This window comes from Anser anser (assembly GCF_964211835.1).
Source record: "Anser anser genome assembly, chromosome: 2".
Classification (NCBI taxonomy): domain Eukaryota; kingdom Metazoa; phylum Chordata; class Aves; order Anseriformes; family Anatidae; genus Anser; species Anser anser.
Window position 1 is genome coordinate 90,496,326 of NC_139721.1, and position 19,624 is coordinate 90,515,949.

General features: G+C 44.2%; 1 protein-coding gene across 14 annotated transcripts in view; it reads left to right on the forward strand.

Annotated features, from left to right (window-relative positions):
• RREB1 (ras responsive element binding protein 1) overlaps positions 1 to 19,624 on the forward strand; it is a 124,450-nt gene that overhangs the window by 78,775 nt on the left and 26,051 nt on the right. For 9 of the 14 annotated variants that reach the window (XM_083826181.1, XM_083826185.1, XM_083826189.1 and 6 more), the window contains 3 exons: positions 3,830 to 3,986; positions 5,134 to 5,270; positions 18,594 to 18,783. In XM_083826181.1, coding sequence (XP_083682307.1) covers positions 3,830 to 3,986; positions 5,134 to 5,270; positions 18,594 to 18,783 — 484 coding nt within the window. The remainder of the gene's footprint in view (positions 1 to 3,829; positions 3,987 to 5,133; positions 5,271 to 18,593; positions 18,784 to 19,624) is intronic. The other 5 variants (XM_083826187.1, XM_083826186.1, XM_083826182.1 and 2 more) reach the window with 1 other exon arrangement.

The following is a 19,624-nucleotide window of genomic DNA, read 5'->3' on the forward strand; positions in this document are numbered from 1 at the left end:
CATCCTGAGCTCGTCTGTTGCTCGCGGGCTGCCCTGTAGGATGGCTCAGAGCTACATTTCATTGATTTAAATTAGAAAAAAAGCAAAGTTCCCTCAGCCGTGGCTCTCCTGAGCCGAGGTAGTAGTCACTTCTGAGGTGCTGGCAAGTGTTATTGTAAGCTGGTTCTGTGGCTGAACATGAGTATTTCCGTGCATGTCCTTATTTTGCCCTTCTTTTTTTTTTTTTTTTCTCACTTAAAGTGTTGAGTGCTTATCTTTTTTTTTTTTTTCGAATTTATGAATGTTATATCATTTTCCTTTGTCACTGTAGATGCTGAAAACCAGGCTGACTTATGAGCCGGGTTTTCGTGTTCAAAGTATGCCAGTGTTGTCAGGCCAAACTACGTTGTTATAGTCACAATGGGAAAATAACTTCTAAGCACAGCTTTGTTCCTGTTCTCCTGGTGTCTTGGCAGGCTAAACAGCGAGGTCGAGCATTTTCAGTGTTACGTATAAGATCTAATCAAGGCAAACTCTTTTAAAGGAGAATAAGGCAACACTTCCCCCACCCCCACCCCCCCTCTTAGTTATAGTTAGGAAACTTTTAAAGTAAAAGGAGCCTTGGTGAAGGGAACATTTAACTTTAAAAGAAAGTCTGTGGATGTGGATGTGACTTGGCATCTGCTGCAGTTCAACCTAAGTTGGGTGATAAATGTTTTCTCGAGGCAGAATGACATCCATGTTGCAAGGTAAAAAGAGAGAGATGAAGATTGTGTCTATCCTTTGTACTGCTCAGCTTTATCTTCACGCTTATCTTGGGTTGTAGCTCTAGTAATCTTTTTCCTCTCCACCCTTGACTCGATGTAGTGAAACTTGCTTAACCTGTCAAAGGAATAAACCTGCTTGCTGTAATGCGGACAGGTTGCAACTCTCCTTGAGAACTCTGGAACCTGCTGCTTTGCTTTCAGATTTGTCTTTTTCCTTAATGATTGGATGCAGAGAGCTATCAGAGTGTCTGTGATATTTGACCTACACAGTAAAAGTCAAAGGTGCAGTCAGGGTGTCTTCCTGTTTATAGCTCAATAGCTCAGGCTGCTTCCTTTCAAATATGCAAAACTAAAACATGAAGGGATTACCACATTCCCTGCTGGGGGTATGGATTCTGCTCATGCTTTTTGGGCATGACAGAAGCGTGCATGGGAATGCAGGCAGGAGATCTGCAGGCTGGGGACAGCTGATGACTTCAACACCAGGTGTAGTAGCAAAGCCCTGTCACTGTGGTGCTGCACCCACATTAACAAGCCCTGCCTTATTAGCATGCATTATATTGCAAACACAGCTGGACTGCTTTTGGGACTTGCAGGAGCCGGTGTATTAGCATGGATTGTGTCAAGCCAGGCAGAGGTGCCAGGCTGGACTGGCACTCACCTGGAGGTCTTCTGTTCACTCTGGATGTGCCATTGCACCCCTCTCACGTAGGAGCAGCTCTGTCGAAACGCAGAGTTAAGCAGATGGATGAACAGCAGGGAAAATAGCTTAGCCCTAAGGAAGCTGTTTTGCATGGGCAGCTACTAAACAGGAGTTCTGTATACTTGGTACTGACAGAAAAGAGACTTGAAAAGAAAATAGAAACAAAAAGTCCCACACTTTATGTATAGCAGTTTGTTGTTTGTTTGTTTTCTGAGTGAATGTGATTTAGCTCGACTGATTTCACCGTCTACCTCTCTGAAAAGTTACTGGCCAAGTAATACTAGGTAGGTGTCAGCCAGGCTGCCAGAAGGGTGAGCATGCAGGCTGTGTATCTGTTAGGCTGGCTGGCCCTATCTGGGGGGACACACAACACATGCAAAAGGGAGATCTCATCAAAATTAGAAAGCACTCTTTACCAAAAAGAAAAAAAAAGCCAACAAACCACCTTCTGCATTTTGCTGTGCCTCTGGAATTGGATCCTGCATTTTTGGCAGGTCATTCCCAGTTGCTTTTCAGGTTTATCTGCAACCACGGTGGGCAGCTCTCGCTACCCAGCCTGCTGGGCACATCTGCACACAGATGCTCTCTCCTTCTGGAGCCTCCCACAGTGTGACCAACACATGTCACCAGCATCCATCCCCTGGTTATGTGACCCGTGAGGGTTACTAGGGGACTCAGTTTGGTCCACCAAAAGGCTGGGAGTCGAAAGCTGGTAGAAGCTGACCAGCCATTTTAATCTTGCAGGGGTTCTAATACACCCGGGGCTTTTGAATGCTGGCTGTTCCTGCATAACACCCTCAGAAGACCGGGTGTAGTTTGAGACAGTAATTTAGTTGGCTTTATCTAAACGTTCACAGATTGTGAAAGGAAACAAATAAAAAGCATTGTGCTGGGAGACAGTCATCCCAGCAGCTTCTGCCCATGGGTCAGTTTGGTCCAGTGTGTTATCTTGCAGCATCACGCCCTTGGCATTCAAAACTAAAATTGATTTTATGTCATAACACCCAAGCAGTTATGAGGACATATGAGACTTGTCTAGATTACAACATTCTCTCATGTTTGAACATGATAGTGTGCAGTCAAGTGAAATGGCACCATCCTGAGCTGAGTTGGTGGTGTGACTTCTGAAGGAGCGTGCCCAAATGCCATTAACATTGTCTCCCTTGTGCTGCTTTGAAGTCAGTCACACAGACAAAGTATACCTCTCTCCTACAGTCCTATTTCTAACTATTAGAAGTGAGAATTTCCATTGCATGTAGGAAGGTAGGAGCCTAAGTTAGATTATTTTCGAAAGCACTTGAGTTCAGAAAATTTGAGGCTAAAGGCCCTACGTCTGTTTTTAAAAAAAGTACTAGCTAAGCTTTGAGTACTCCAAAGAAGAAACGTGGGAGTAATACCTGTCATCTAACCGGGCGAGAGTATCTTCCTTGGGTTGCAGACACAGCAGACTGTGGGGCAAGTGGGACAGGTGTACAGATATTCGTGAGATTCCTTCCTGAGTCACTTTCTCCCTCGGGTTTATACACAGCATCAGAGAACCAAATAAATACACTAGGTGTCTCTCGGTCAGTTTGCTGGGGTTTAGAGACCCATCCTGCAATGACAATACTTGTAACCTGGGGGAAGTATGGGTGGACTTTGTGGAATCTTTTTTCCCTTTTTCAGTGCCTCTGTGACAAGAAATAGTCATTGTCCTGGGTACAGGGGCTTGTGAACACATTTTGGCAATACTGAATTTTGCAAACCATACCTGCTGCAGCTAAACAGAATTAGCAGATATATCCTGACTTCGCATTTCTAGCTGAAATTTGATTTCTGGGTGCACCAGTATTCTGTCTTAAGGCTGAGAAGGAAATAGGAGTGCATTTAAGTGTTGTTCTGACATTGGCACATACAGATGCGTTTTGGGGTATGGTCTGAAGCAGTAAAAGGAGAGCCAGCTGAAGACAGGGCGCTTCTTTTGCATTGAGAAAAGTGGATGCTAAGCTGCAGGCGTTTACTTGCTAGACCACCACCAGACTGCGGCCAGGTGTGTGGATCACCGCGTGGCTTTGGGCAGAAGCAGGGCCTCATGGGTGATGGGGGATAGATGCGGTGCTCCTGGGGTCAGGCAGTATCGGGGTGAGAGCCGTCCTGTGGGCTGGGGCATGGGGATAGATGCTGGGCTCTATGCCCACCACCCCACATGCTCAGGGGCGCTGTAAAGAGCCCATGCTGGATCGTGTCCCAGCTGCCTTTCAGAAGTGCAGTGCAGTTCGTGGGATCTCTGCCGCGTTCCTTTAAAGGCAAACCTTGGAAGAGTGTTGGCATTAAAATTTACGCGGACTTCCTGTCCCGATTATTTGCCTGCTGACAGTGTCGTCTTCCCCCTCCTGCTCAGGCACATGAAGATTCACGAGAAGGATCCAAACAGCACAGCGAGCACAACTCCCCCGTCTCCGCTGAAGCGCAGGCGATTATCTTCGAAACGGAAGCTTAGTCAAGATGCTGAGATGGACAGAGAGGAGAGGACGCCTGCAAAAAAGGTTCTTTACCAGGCATGCAGCAAAAGGCTTTCCTGGCTGCCTCCTAAACTTCCAGCTTCTAGTGTTCATGCAGACAGCATGGGAATAGTTAAATTTGGTCTTTGTTATAGCCCTGTACATTTTAAGATACCATGTTTTTCCTTTGTCGTCAACAGTGTTGTCTGAAATCAACAATGAATTTCTAATATCAGAGACTGAAAGAATTCCTTTTTTTTCTATATTGTTTATGAATGTCTGGGTTTGCTTTTGAGTTGTATTAGCTGATGTTGGATGAGAAGAGGATGAACTATTCTTCTGCTACTGTAACTTTTCCCCTGTTTTTTTCCTTGTTTAATTATTAGTACTCTTGGAGGATAGTGATTAGAACTTTAAAAAAGAAACGGTGTTTACTTCAAAAGCAGAAAAAACTTAAGTGCATTTTTGTTTTGGTCTGGAGAAAAAAAATGTATAGCATGTTTCCCTTTTGCAGTAGTGCATTATTTGAGTTGCAAGAGCAACCAGAAAATATTTATTTGAAGGCTAGACATTTCCATTAGGGTTTTGTTTATGAAATATTTTATTGCATTTCAGTCATTTATACAAAATGTATGGTGACTGCCAAACTTAACTTGACCCTTTCCACTTACAATCTCTAAATGGTGAACTAGTAGCAGCTCCATTTAGCTCAGTATCCCCTTGTTCCTATGCAAGCTTTCTCCCTGTAATCAGAAGAGGGATATAGAAAACATGCAGAAGTTCATGGCTTTTCCAGGGACCACTTGAGTTAGCAGTTGGCAGTATTTCAGTGGCATAAATAATTTAGTCTGACAGCTCGCCTGGCTTTCTGAAGGGGGAGGAATGCTAGTTCAGTGGTATATAAACATAGGGGTTTATAAGTTGTTCCCATCACCGTTTCTCATTAGAACTGATATATCCATGACTTAGCTGCACGCTTCATCTCTTGCTGAACCTCCTTTTCTGTTGTGCATATTCTCACATGTGCTGAGTCTGTGCCTCTCACTTTCTTGCTGCTGCTGAAATGAGCCATTTCTGGTCACCTGCAGCAGAGTTGCGGGTGAAGCCCACTGATCTGTTTTTGAGAGGAGGACTTCAAATGGACTGCATATTTGGTTTGTTGCTTAAAATTCAGTCTAGTGAGTTTTTTTTCCTGTCTCTGAAGGTTGTCGAGGATGGTCAGTCAGGTGAAGGGGATAAGAAGGAGGACGACGTTTATCACTGTCCAGTGTGTTTCAAAGATTTTTTTTGCAAGTATGGGCTGGAGTCCCACATGGAGACACATCCAGATAACTCGCTGAGGTAAGAAATGGGCCTGAGAGCATTTCTGGTCACCAGATGGTCTGAGAAAGTGTTCTGGGGAAGGGCAGAGACCCAGACATCATTCAGACCTCTGAGCTGTTAACTGATTCCTGTTGTGATTTTGAACTGTGTTTTAAACTCTTCTGCCTCATCTTGTGTCACAAGGGTGCTGTAAGGCTTAACTTTTTTTTGTAATTTTTTTTTTTCAAATACAGAAAATCTGCCAGTTAATAGCTGGGAATGTTTTTAGAGGAAATTAAAGCACCCTTCCTCCCCTCCAAACTCATCACAGTTGTTATGTAAAACTGTAAAATGCCAATATCGCAAAATTTTAACAAGTTAAACTAAAGATGCTTAAAATAAAAGTGTTCAGGTAACAAACCTATGATATTTTTCTTCCTGAGGAAAAGGAGAAGACTGGATATAAAGGTTTTGTTGTTTGTCGTGGGAGTTAGAGAAGATAGATGAGTTTCTGGTTCCAAACTTTTTGTAAAATGTGTTATGCTTTTCTGCCTGTTGAAGTTAGGGAATGTTTTGGATTTTGGCTTAAATCAGCATCTCTTAACAAGGAAAAATTGGTTATTAATTGTTTGGGAAGGTGCTTGGGTTTAGTGTTTTGGTTCAAGTAATTGCTTCTGGGACTTCTGATACTTTTTTCTTTCCTGTTTTTTACCATAGAAAAAAAGTAGAGCCAGATACGTGAAGATATAAAAGAGATATTCCAAGTCTAGTTTAAACATGTAGAAAAGCTGCTATTTTATGAAACCAGATTATCCATTTGCAGAAGCTTGTCAGTGTTCTAGGTGTATTTTAGGACATTGGACTCTCCAGTGATCTTTTCAGAAGGTTGAAAAATTCAGCATCTTGAAGTGTCAACATTTTTTCCTGAACGCATTGCCTTAGTAGAATGGGATGGAACAGACCTGAGGTTAACTTTTTTTTTTCAGATTAGAAAATCTTGGTAAATATGTGCAAAACCATTTTTTAAACAGGCATTGTATGTATTGTAATTAACAGGGAAGGGATTTTGAAAGCTATTTCTTAAAGTTAGTCCAGCAAATAGTAGATATTTAAATGAAGTTTGCTGTTTCTGAAGTAAATCAAGTAAATTCTCATTGCAGAGCAAAACTAAAACAGTTGTTATTTAACCCCCACTGAAGAGTCAAGTGTATGGCAAAATTATCTGAGAGACATTTTAGAGAAAATGGCTGTATTACTAGGCTTAACCTGATGTTAGCCTCACTTTAAAGCTTCCATGAAGATACAACCTCTTTGCTAGGCCACATGCCATGTATCTGAGTGTAGAGGTGGGTTCTGGCTTTGGGTGTTGGATAAAAGATAACAGAAGAGATGCCCTTCTAGCCTGTCAGCTTTACAGTCTGCTGCTGCAAGGCACAAAGACACTGGCTGTACAAACTTGCTGTTCGTCTTCATGCAACTCTTCTCCTGGGACTGGGAGACTTGCTTTTGGGGAACTCTCTCCTGACATGGATTTTGTTACCCCTAGCTGTGTTGAGCAACAAAGGCTAGAATGTGTCCCTAAATCAAAGCCACAACTGTCGATGTCGATTGTCAGGCTCTGAGGGCACGGGTTAATGGTGGTACTGGGATGCTGGTCTTTATGGGCTTGTCTAGATGATGGTAAGGTTTTTTTTGTCAAATGTTTGCTTTAGCAATTTAAGACATTTCAGCGGAGATAGGACAAGACAAGGAAGCCACGGTTTCCCCTGATCAGCTAACGTATTCAGATGCAGCTTGCCCTGTCTATCTGGCTTAAAACACACCTTTTGTCCTAGTCTAGACAAGTCAAATGACAATGTCTGCTTGGCCCAACCTAGCAGAAAATCCTCTGGTAAGCAGAGCAGTCTGGGCTGCTGTTAAGGTGACTCTTTCATCCTACAGAAGATGGGTTAAATCCTAGGCAGGCATGGGCTGCAATTCCCTGGTTCTGAGTTCTGCAAGGCTGTAGAATTAAAAAAATATGGCGTGCAAAAATGTGGCGTGCCCTGAGTTAATGTGATTGAAATGATTCCTCTTGTGAGGCTTAGGGGTGGTTTTTTGAGTGAAAAAGATGAAGAAAACAAAAAAAATGTTGCTAGAATAACAGAGCAGGAGGCATGTGTGTTTGTGGCAGGGGAGCAAACTGCAAAGTGTTAGAAGGCATTCATCAAATCCTGGTGTTTCCTTATTGTAGAAGACAAGGAGGAAGAACTCCACTTAAACAAAGTTCAAACAAACGAAAGAACATACCGCCTGTGTTATGAGCAAAGGGCAGGGAGCAGAACATGCCCAGTCTCTTTTTATTGCCAGTATTGTAAAATTAGAGTCACTTGATCAGGACTTCTGCGAGGCAGGTATCAGATGTGCATCCCAGAGCCAGGTGCTCTGGGTCTGGCAGTTGGTTTGCGGCTGCGGCTGTAGGTAGCCCGGCACAAACTGTTGTGTCATGGCCAAAAAATAAGCCGTGCTCTGTCAGCCTAGCCGTGCCTTTCCTGCTTGGACCACAGGGCAAACATCCTCTCCCCCGGAGCGGAGCATCTGTCTGTCCCTTTCGAGAAGCAGGAAAGGTAAGGCTGTCTGGGAGCCCCTGGGTGGGTATGTGAGCAGCTAATTCACGGGGTGGGCCCTTACCCTTCCAGAGACCGTCAAATGAACAACTGGGAATCGCAGGGCTAGCTGTTCAAAGGCGGATGAAAAGACATCCCGCATTGTCCTCCCCGAGGAGGGCTTTTTCATGTAAAGCCCCGAGCTGGGAGCACCTCATTGTTTATTCGCAGCAGAATAAACAATGCTTAATCCATCGATTGTGTGAGAGAGGCTCCCGCTTGGGAGAGTCTCTCTCGATTATGTAAAATCCCAAATCGGGCATCTTTGTCTCCTAATTACGGTAAGAACTGCCCTGCTCCAGGGAGCGAGAATAGGGCCCTTTGTCCCGCAGACAGCGGGCTGTGGCACTGCATATCCTGCGCACATTACCCCCCGGCCAGCTTCTGTCCCTTTGAAGCCCTGGGACCTGCACCCCAATTAGTGACACCAACTGGTCCCAGCCAGCCTGTCTGCTGCCTGCATCCCTGTTAGCCAGGAGGAGCCGCACAGCGGTGTTTTCTGACCCTCCCTACCTGGATTATTTAAAGCCGACAGCCATTTCCCTGCTGCTGGGGCCTCAGGACACCGTCTATTTTGGTGAGTTTGCATCTGAGCGTCGATATAATTAGCAGAGCGCTGAAACACTGGGCAGCCAATAGGGAAAATGAGAAACCTCGCAGAGCGGGGTAACTTCTCTGGAAACTTTTGTGGCTGAGGGTTGCTGTCAAACATGGTAATGTGCTTGTAAAGGTCGCCTGACAGGCAGCTCTGAGCAACATCAGCAACCCGAGCGAAGGAGACGTGAGGATTTCCTGGGGAGAAGCCTCTCGAGGCGCTATGTGAGGTTTCTCTTCTTTCCCTTGGCAAGTACAATGGAACAGGCTTAAAGTAAAACGTGTGGCTTTTAAAAAAGTACATACGCTGTAAAATTCCTCCGTTGGGTTTCTCTGTAACCAGAGCATACCCTTTTCATTTCCTCTCTCTCTCCTCCAGGAGGCTTCTTACAGTACTCTCTGTACCAGCAGCTGAGGTTTTTTTAATTTTCCTTCCTCAGCAGCAAGGAGACATTTACTCTGCTCCTTGTGGCCATGCATCTTTCCGCAGGGAGGAGGAGGGAGGTGGTGATAACATGGCAGTTACCACCTTTTCAGAGACATGTTTCAACATTAATTCTCAGCAAGGACAGATTGTACAGTTTGAAATGTTGTAAAAGCCTGTATCTTAATGAGCGTTAGGTGGACTTTTTGATCACACTCAGTTAAGTGTAGTGTTGCTTACAATAACAGGATTTGTTTCTGCTAACTTTTTTTATAGGAGCCAAGCAGACAGGAAAAAAAAAAAAAAAAGACATCGCAGGGTGTGAAAGACACTGCCTGCCTCAGTCACTGAGCTGACCTAGAGACCAGTACCAGTAGATGCCTGTTGCCATGAATGGATTCAGGGTAGATGAAGTTTTCTGACCTTTTACAGAGCATGTCCAAACAGTGATATAATCTATTAAGCTTCGTAACTTGCCAAATCCCAGGCATATTTTCACAAGAATAGCAAAAGCAGTTCTCTTGCTCCAGGGTAATGTACTTCTGTAAAACTTCCAAACAAAGAGAACCAACAGCCATTCACAGTCTACCTTGTTCTTCAAACTAGCCTACCCAAGTTTTGCTGAAACTTGTAAAGTCTGATTGGCTAGAGGTGAACACCCTCATAGAAAGCTGTTGTTTTGAACAGTTAGATCAGTAAAAGATACAGCAACAGAGCAGCTCAGGACCTGGAATGAAAAGTGTCAGGACACCCTGACCATTGGAGTTTGTTGTCATCTGCCTTCAGTTTTGCCAGGGTAACCGCTGTGAGCTCAAGTTTCTGAAAACACTCCCAGGTAGGAAATACTGCTGTCGTGGCCTGGTGTAACATGGCTTTGCTTAGAAGGAAAGTGGACAACTTAAGTGCCTGAGAATGGTCTCCTCGACTCCGTGGGTAAATTGTTTCATAAGATGTTGCATGGAGCTTGTGGTTCAGTCAGTCTCGTCACCAGGCTCCCCCCTTTGCCAGCACACCATTATTCTTAAGTGCATGGTGTTAGGTGGTGGTACCTGGACCTACACCCCAGTATTAGCCATTTTAGCTAATGCGCATGAGCAGCCTATTTTAAGTCAAGTCAAAACCAAGTGGATTTTGAGTCAAAATTATTCCGGATACTTAGAATGTTACATGTTCATTGCCCAGTTACTGTTCTTCACAGTGATTCTATACTTTGGTTTTGGGGAGATAAAATACCCAGGAAAATAAAATACTTATTTTAAAGTGTACTGAGATTATTATTTCAGTCATTGCCAGCAGTAGAAAAGACTAGTACAAGACTGAGTTGTGTGCAGAGCAGCAGTGTGACTGAGTAAAAGTACATTGTACAGGATGTAAAAACAAACAAACAAAAAAACACCCCCCAAAAAACACCAGAAAAAGTCCCTTACGTTTCATTCCTGTTTTTACCAATGCCTACGTAAGCGACTTTAGGAATTCACTTTCTCTCCTTATGTAGTACAGAATAATCCTGCTGACTTCAATTTTGTGAAACACATTGCTTTCTACACACAGTCATCATTTTGTAGGAAGAGGGTGTTAGTGACACTGCAAAATTAAAAGAGTGAATGTGTTTGAAAACCAAATGTTGTATGCAATTTTTATTATTTGTGGGACAAAACTACAGGTTTGTGGTGAGAAGAGAATTTTCTTCCTAGTAGTTGACATCACTGTTACTGGAAGCAACTTTGAGCATGAATGACAAGTAGTCTTCATGTGGCATTGTGAAATATCATACTTTTCTATCTTGATCACAAGCATTGGTGTGTGCATAGATAAGCCTCATTTCTTGTTAGCACTTCAAGACATAAAACTTGAGTTCTTACAATGCAGCTGGATAATTCTGAGGTTGTTGTAACCTGCATGGCTGTTGAATACAGAGAGAGAGAAAGAGAGACAGGGGATGCTCCAGCATAGATGTGTCATGGACTCCTTGACCTTTGGTTTTGGCACACTGTAGCCCTGATGCTTCCCTTCTTAGTCATTGCTTTAGGTTGTACCAGCAAGGATAGTTCATGTAGGAATGTCTGCTAGAGTTACTGAGTGCTAACTGCTACAAGACTTCTTAAAACCAAGGACGGAGACACAAGGGTCAGTGTGTGGCATTGCCAGTTGGGCCAACTCTCCTGTTCTGCTGTGCTCGGAAAGCTGCTTGCTTGCTCGGTGCCTGGCTGAGAAAAACTAGGAACTGAATCCTGATCTCTGTTGGAAGCATATTCAGTGCAGGAGCAACTCCATGAGCCAGCTGTTGGCAATAAAATCCAGCTCTGGTAAATACTGGGATCAAAAATATGGCATGGTACAATGAAACTTTTAATGCCCATAAGGCAAAGGAGGGGGTATGCAGGAAAGCTGGTGAGTGCATCCTTTTACTAAGCAAATAAAAAGGGGAAGTAAAATCTGTGGGTTGAGCATCTGTATGCATGCTGTCTTGCAAAAGCAGACCAGAATTGCATTTTAAGTACTTTCTGAAGTTTCTGTTCAGAAAAGAGAGATGGGAACCATCTGAAGAGCTGTGCAAGTCCGGCTCCATCCCAGAAGTGGTCAGCTCACACCAGGGAGCTCATTGTGCCACAGGACTGGGAGTCCAGAGCAGTTGGGTAAAAATACCAGATAGTGAATGGACACAGGGAGTGACGCTCTCATGTGAAGCTGTGTGGTGTGTCACATGGTGGTGAATATCTTAGCTCGGTTACCAGAATAGAAAGTGGGTAAAATGCAAAGCTGACTGCAGAGGAAAGCTTCTCGTAAAAGGGAATACAGGAGGGAAAGAGGGCTGAGCCAAAGTGGGTTATTAGCATGCTTGTCTGGTCCTGATGACCAGGGTTTGTTTATATGCATACTCTCTCAAAGTACTGGCTGCTGCTTATTATGTTAACAGTCACGTCTGCGTGCTGAGCATAGCTTACCTGTGAATGTAGATAATGGCAAGTGTGTTCAGTCCAGATTTGGCTGCACCTATTTGTGAGCCCTGTTGTCACCAGTAGATGGTTCTAGGAGAGACAAGTGCCTGTAGATGTGTTTCTTCTTATGTTACTTGGTGAAAAGTGTCAGTTTTCTTTTTTAAAAGCATATTAGACATATACAGACGGTTCATTACAGTGTTAGGGAAAAGTGAGATCTTTTTTACTGATTCGTCTTTGCTCACACACAAAGGAAGTTGAAAGATGTCACAGATGGATGTTTGTGCCAAGAATGGCTTGTGCCGTATTAAATCGTGTGGTGGTTAACCCCACTTGAGGTGCTCTGACAATGGGAGTCACAACACCTCAGGACTGGCGCTGTCTCTGCGGCATGCTGACAAGTCTCTGAAGCATGACAGCACCCCGGTTCATATCGGACCCACATCGGCTCCTGTGCGATACTTTTCTCGCCTAGACCAAAGCGCAGCTGCAGGAATGCACACAGTGTTGGGCATCCCCCTATAAATAGAAGATCTGGTGGGGAGGTTTCAGCTTTTGCTACAGCCAGGCATGGCTTCTTTGACGGAGAGGATGAAATGGAGATATGGGATATGTTGGGGGCAAAGTCAGACCCCCACTGGGGAGGCAGAAGATAGGACAACTTAAAATAAGTCCCACCTTCATGGGAGGCAGCACGCCCTGCAGTTGTGGTGCCCTGTGCACCTCTCAGGAGTTGGCTCTCTGTGCTGTCATGCGGTCTCGGTGCAAACCCCATAGCACAGACCCGCAGCAGGGTTCCAGCAGGGTTTGTCCCTGTTCTGTGCTGGCAGGAGGAAGAGTTGTTGGGTGAGGAGGAGGTGGGAGAGCAGCAAATCCCTCGGGGCTGGACACGCTGTGATGCGGCAGGGGACCCGCAGGGATCCCTGGGAGGGAGGCAAGAGCAGCATTCACAGCGCTGCTGCTTTTCCATCACTCATCTGCAGTAAGTGGGGGAGATTAGTGCAGCTGCTGGATGTTGTTTCCCAGGGCCTTGGGTGTGGAGGCCAGGAAGGGTTTTTCGTCCAAAAAGAGATGAGTATCTGGACCTGGGTGGGGTTGCACAGGAGCAGAAACCAATTTGCTCTCTCTCATCTTCCTCCCTTTGCCTTGCCCCAAAAGAAGTGAGAGAGAAGTAAAGAAATCTTTCTCCTGAAGGGGAGTACATCTGTAACCTGACATTTGAAAGCCCTTACGTGTTTAAAACCATCCCTTCTCCATCCCCCTGCTCCTCATCAGTCTCCTCTGCAGCACTTTGTTGGCGGTGCAGAGGCTGGGAGGCTGCTCCCATCTGTGGTGCAGACAGAAATCAGCTGGAGGCAGTTGCCCATCCTTCTCTCGTGCCTACTTGTAGGCACATCCCTCCACGGATGGGAGCCTAGCTGTGTTAATTCTAGGTTAGGGTAGAGTTTTCTTTGCTCGTAAGGAGAGCTACACTAATGTGAGGCAGAAAGGAGAATAATAACAACGAGGGTGGAAATTTATTTAGGGTGCATATTAAAGATTTAAGAGGGAAGAGTTAGGTGATTTAATAACCTAACTGTGTATTAATGACTTCTATCTCAGGATATGTTTCATCCTTGCTTTGTTTTTCTTGCTTCTGTTTGTGGCAGTTGCTAAAAAGCAGAGCCAGGAAAGGAAAAAAAGGTACCAAGCTTTTTATTTTAGATAAGGCCCAGAAGTTTATTTGGTTTTACCTGTTAATGCCCACAAAGTCTGCAACACAGCATTTGTGAGCTATATGGGTGAAGACTACAGGTTTTGGTCTACTCGTGAATGTTTTCAGATGCTTAAGTACAAGAACACTAAATAGCACTTTGCTTTTCCCACAAGTCTCAGGTAAAGCAGAGTGTACTATGTGTTTAATACCTTGGTGAGAATGATGGATATAACTATTTGGCATTTGAATCTTGACTGCTGAAATATAGAATCTGTAAGGATCAAATTAAAAGCCTTTGCTATTTGACTGCATCACCAGTGATAAAAACCAAGGCTAATTAATTTTGCTTAAAATTTGGCTCTGCATTTCCTTTCTAAAATGTCTTTCCTTTTCCTAAAAAAAAAAAAGCTACTATTTTCATTGCTGGCAAATTGGAATTGGCTGAGAGGGGAGTGTAATGCAAGGCAACAGGCATTACTTATGTAAACTTTTCTTGCATAGGTGCTGCTTGTCCTAAGTGTAGCAAATCCTGGCTTGCCTCTTGAACAAGCTGCACAAAGGATTGACTATTTCTTAAAGCATGTTAAAATGCTTTTATATCCTAATTAGCATTACGGATTTCAAGAATATTAATTTATTTTAATAGAAAGCTTTTTAATGGCGTGTTTTTACATAGAAGCTTTGTCTGCATTTTCAAAAAAAAAAAAAAAGTGCAACAGTGTAGTAATAATTAAACAGACTCGCCTGGTGTGATACGTGGACTGAGCACCAAGGTCAGTCTGGTCATTACACTGTCATTGCAATTGCCTTAGGGTTTTGCTTTTGTGTTTCAGCAGTTCTCTTTTCTCAGCCACTTGTTTTGTGCACCTCTGTCAGCGAGCCAGAGTCCTAGTGTTGCGCTCGCTTTGTACAGGTACGAATGACTGTAACGTAAAGGCTACTGAGAGTGAAGCTCACTGTAAAGCAGTCTTAGCTGCTAACAGCAGGTTTTGCTTATAATTGAATCTCTGTTTGGAACCGAACAGCTTTCCTCTCTGTTCTGTAATCATATTTATAGAAGAATGGAAAATGGTGGCCAATGCCAGCAATCACATGATAACACGACAGCTCTTATTTGGTACATCTGGAAACTTACCTTGCAAGTACGGTGCTTTTATCTCCACTCAGGTGTTGAGCCATTGCTCTGCCTGTTCTGCTAGCACCCTCAGAACCTGTTCCCATCTCTGTTCTTTGCAGTCATACCATCCCTGTTTGACTTGGCATTACACGTGGGCAGACTTGTGAAACTGTAAGGAGAGGGGTTTTGTTTTGTTTAATTTCATCATGAGCAAAGTATTACCATATGTTTCAGATGCTTTATTTGATATGCTGGACTTTTCAGACTTTCCACACTAATTCTACATTTTTTAAAAAGCAGTTTAAGCAAGGTGAAGAAAAATGTCCATATCACCTAGGATTCCTTTCTCTTTTGCTTCTTAAAGTGTGTTTCTGTATTTAAAAATATTGTAGGTATTGATATTACTTAAAGATGGAAAATAGTACTGATGACAAAACAGGCAAATTAATGGCTAGGCTTCCTTAAAAAAAAATTAAAGCTGCCAGTCAATGCATTGTTAGGCATGGCAGCCTTCTCCATTTTAAATTAACACAAGCATTAGTCAATACAGCACAATGCTTGCCTTAACTACTTCAGTTTTGAAGCTCCATACCTGTAAGTTTTCCTTGGAGGTAGTACACATCCTCATGTACATCTGCAGTGCTAATTGTATTCAAAGCTTATTTAATGTCACTGGGAAGAAACTCAGATTCCCGTAGTACCTGAAGTGCACTGGGGGGAACTCAATATGAAGGCACGAGAAAAAAAAGTTAGTGCATGCAGCTGGGCGACTGGGCTCTGTGTCTGAAGTAGCCGGAACCCATACTGGAATGACAAGCCCAAGTGAGGTCTGCAGGGCCTGAGGGACCTCCTGGGGCCAGCAGCTTGGTGGCACCCCATAGCATCACGGGCAGCTTCACGGTGATGTCCTTCATGGGTGGCTGGGGTGCAAGGTGCCAGCCAGGGCGCTGGAGCTTGCATGCGGTGCCTGTCCCAGAGGGGCTGCCCCAGATGTTCCCCCTGAGGGCTTTCTCAGGCAGATTTTACTCCAGCTCTCCGAACTCCTCACCGACAGGTGTTGGCTGGACCAGGGCCAGGACCATGGAGGAAGGGGCACGCTTTCTCCCTGCAGTACGAGGATAGCAGGGGGTGTCCATGGATCCAGTGTGGTTCCCTAAGCTGCAACACCAGCTGAACTGAGATGGGCATCATTGATGTTCCCTGCAGTGCCTGCATCTTGAGATGACAGGCATGATTTATCTGCTCATTTCTTTATTTTTTAGCCAGGAGCTTGGTTTTGGCCAAATGGAGAAAAAAAAAAAAAAGAGTTCAATCCTTTTTCCTGACTTTTTGCTTGATCCCAACCAGAAAGAAAAAGAGAAGACTAAGGAGGAAATAGAAAAACACATAGGGATATTTAATTCTATGCATTATAAAAGACAGAAAGCACATATGCCTTTTTCAGAAATAAGAATTTTGTTTTGGGGGAGGGAGGTTCTTTTTGCATGAAAACACCATTTTTAAATTGCAGATTTTTACTCTCCTGAGGCGTAATAGTTGATACAGGTGTACTGCGAAGGACTTTCACACGCTCTGAAAGATCTGGTCTCCAGTGCAGCTTTTGACGGGAGCCCTAGGTAAAGCAATGCTTAAAATCAGTATGCCGCCAGCCAGCGCAGGGAGCGTGAGATGGTCGAGGTGCGCCTCCCAGCTGCCTGGGGGGCTGGCAGCACGCCCGGGGGCGCTGGCTTCTGCTCAGCCCAAACCTTGGGGGCACTGTGGTGGGTGCTGGCTCTCCCGGAAGGTAGCTCTGCAGTCCCATCCGCTGTAGCTGTGCCTGCCCTGTCACACTCAAGGGGACACGGCCAGCACATCGGGTCTCTGGTCCAGGGGAGGCCAGGCAAGTCAGGGACCCCTGGAGCTGCCTCGAGGCTCCCAAGGAGAGGGCGAGGTTCTGTGTCCCTTCGTGGAGCAGCTGAGCTTGCTCATGATCCACGTGCTGAGGTACCAGGAGGAGCGTGCCAGAAGCACTGCTTGCTTTCACACTGGGCTTTTTCGCCACCTCTAAAACAGAATTTGTTCTGGCAGCACGCAAGTTCTTGAGGTGGCTGCCCTAACCCTGTGGTGCCCTCCTTCCCCCAGTGGTTTTGGTGGTTGAGTGTTTCTGTTTTTGCTGAAGAAAGCTTTGCATCACGGAATAGGTACTGCCTGTTCACGGGACTGCCAAGCGAGCTGGAAGAGAGCCGCAAATCCCGATGCTGGAGCAGTGCTGCATATCGGCGTTGTCCCCACACCACCAGAGACGGTTGTCACATTTAGCAGGTCTCTTTAAGTGAACACTTGCTTTGTAAACGGCTATGGCTCTGTATTTAAAGGAATGCCAGCACTATGCTGGCAATGATTATAAAAAGGTAGGATGCAAGTGAATTGACAGGGGAGATAAAACAGATTAAAACTCCAGTGCATAATATTTATGTCCCAGCCTTCTGGGTACCGTGATAACAAAGGCAGTGGTACATATACTTCACACTTGCCTCTTTCACCACTCAGAGACTAAGTCCAATTGCTTTGTGAGTGACTCGGTTATCTCTTCATTTTCAGGGAATAAGAAAGGTCTGTGGAAGTTTATGTAGTGATAAAAAGAACAACAATGGGAGTTTGTTAGGGACAGGACAGGGAGGGGGTTGTTTCAGGATTTTGTCAGAACTCATTTCTAATTGCAGGATGTTTTTTTAATGAGTAGGCACATGTCCTTTTCCTTGATGTGGAAGGCAAAGACAGTATGGGGAGAACTAAAGAGGGAAGAGACGTGAAAGACTTCCTAGTGCAAATAATATTCTCAGCGACAAAATCTGTCTGCTTTACATTCACTGGTACTCTGTTCTGTGAAACTCATGCTTTGGTTGCAAGCTGGAGGTGTAACCACAAGGAGCCAGGTTGAGTGAAACTGTGTGTCACTTGTTGGATTCAGAGTGGACGTGATCTGTCGTGCTGCAGAGCTCAGACACCCGATGTTTAAAAGGTGGCTGTGCTTGTTTGTTGACACGTTGGCCAAATGTCGCTGCGTAGTTCTTGCTGCCTCGAGCATAGCTGTGTTTCCAGTACCTTTGATTGTCTCATGCAAGTCTACTGTACGCAGGAAAGTTTTGTTTAGATGAATTTATGAAGAGAATTGATGAAAAATCAGAGCCACAACATGTGGACAGGAAAAGATGTTGCTTCTGCATTTTGGGGGGCTCACACTGTCTGTGATGGACGTATATGAGTGTCAGAAGTCTTGAACCTGTTTCAGGCCTTCCTCCTGGCCCTCCTCCCCTTCAAGAAGCACTCATTTTTCTTTTAGAGAAAGTATATTTCTCATAAAAACTTTGAGAAGAATCAGTGGAAGTTTATGGAAAGGCAGTGCAGTATAAGCATTTGGGGAAAATTCACATGCAGGAATTTGAGTGGTGTGCAGTAGCATGTTTTAAATAGTAGTTTAAAAGGTGCTGCCTATACATTTGCAGCTGTGTGCTGTCTAGGTCTGATTTAGCCTTTCCGTGTCACTAATGTTCTTTGTTGTTGTTGTTGTTGTTTATCTTAACAGTGCTTTTAATTAAAAACTCAGGCAAATGAAATGTATAAAGCCATTGAAATATTTTATGTTGGATAATGAGGAAAGTTGTCAGAAGGTTGTGATCTTAGCTGCCACTTCACTGTCTGCCCACGTGTGTTGTTCAGTTCTCATTTGCTCAATTCTTCGAACTTCCAGTGAACTTAATAGCCAGAAACTGGTAGAAAGTGACTGTGATTGAAATGGTCTTTCTGTGGCAATAGGTTTCTGACGTGCTGTGGCCTTGTTCTCCATTTAGCAGGTTCTTAGTATCATGGGGAAAGAGGAAGGAGGCTGGCCTAATGTGAGAAGAATGCTAGTCCTTATGCTTGCAGCAGTCAATAAGTCATTTTTATTTTATTCCTTTCCTTTCCAGGTGTGACATCTGTTGCATTACCTTTCGTACTCATCGGGGCTTACTGCGCCATAATGCAGTTATCCATAAGCAGCTTCCCAGAGATCCCACCGGAAAGCCTTTCATTCAGAACAACCCTTCAATTCCAGCAGGCTTCCATGACTTGGGATTCACGGACTTCTCCTGTAGGAAGTTCCCCCGCATTTCTCAGGTACACTCTGTTCTTAGTAGCTTAAGGTACCAGCTGATACTGTGCCCATTTTCTGAATTCATTGAAAGACTTGCCCTTGATCAACCAGAGGCTGGACAGACCATACTCTGTGGAACCCACATTACTGCTGCCTGCGTAGGCTTCAGACACTTCTTTTCCTTTTTCATCTAAAGAATATTTGCCCTTTTTTTCTTTTTTTTTTTCTTTCAGTATTCCAGTGGGTAACTATTGGTATGAAGATCTATACATATATTTTAAAGGAAAATGGTGGTGGTGGTAGATCCTTGCCCTTCCCAGCCTGCCCATTAGTTCTCTCCTTCCTCAAACCATTCCACATCTAAAATCAATAGGGAGGAGACGTGGAAGGGAAGGCATTATTTATTTTAATTTACAGTAGCAAGGATGTAGTTGTGGTGTGAAAGATTTTTATCATGGAAAACTTTGGGAAGTCATTTTACTTACTAAAGGGTGACCTCTTCAGTCACTTCTTCATGAAACATCACCAAACACCTTTCTGCTACATTCTGTAGATGAGGTTTGAACATTTTGCACCTTTGAGGGGAAGAGACTAGGGAAAGGCATGGGGTAGTCTGTAAACATTTTTCTGAGAGCTTTAAAACTTGCTATTAGTTTATATTATTCCTCCCTCTTTCAAACCTTGCCTGTCTTAGTTATTGTGGGTCTAGATGAAGTTGCTTAACTACTTAAAAAATAAAAACAAAAATCAACAGCACAATCCAGCAGGATCATGCTTATTCACAATCTGTACTTTTCTTACTCTCCTTGGCTTAAAACGTTGATTTCCAGCTCTCCTGGCTGCAAGGTGCTAGACCTGAAATTT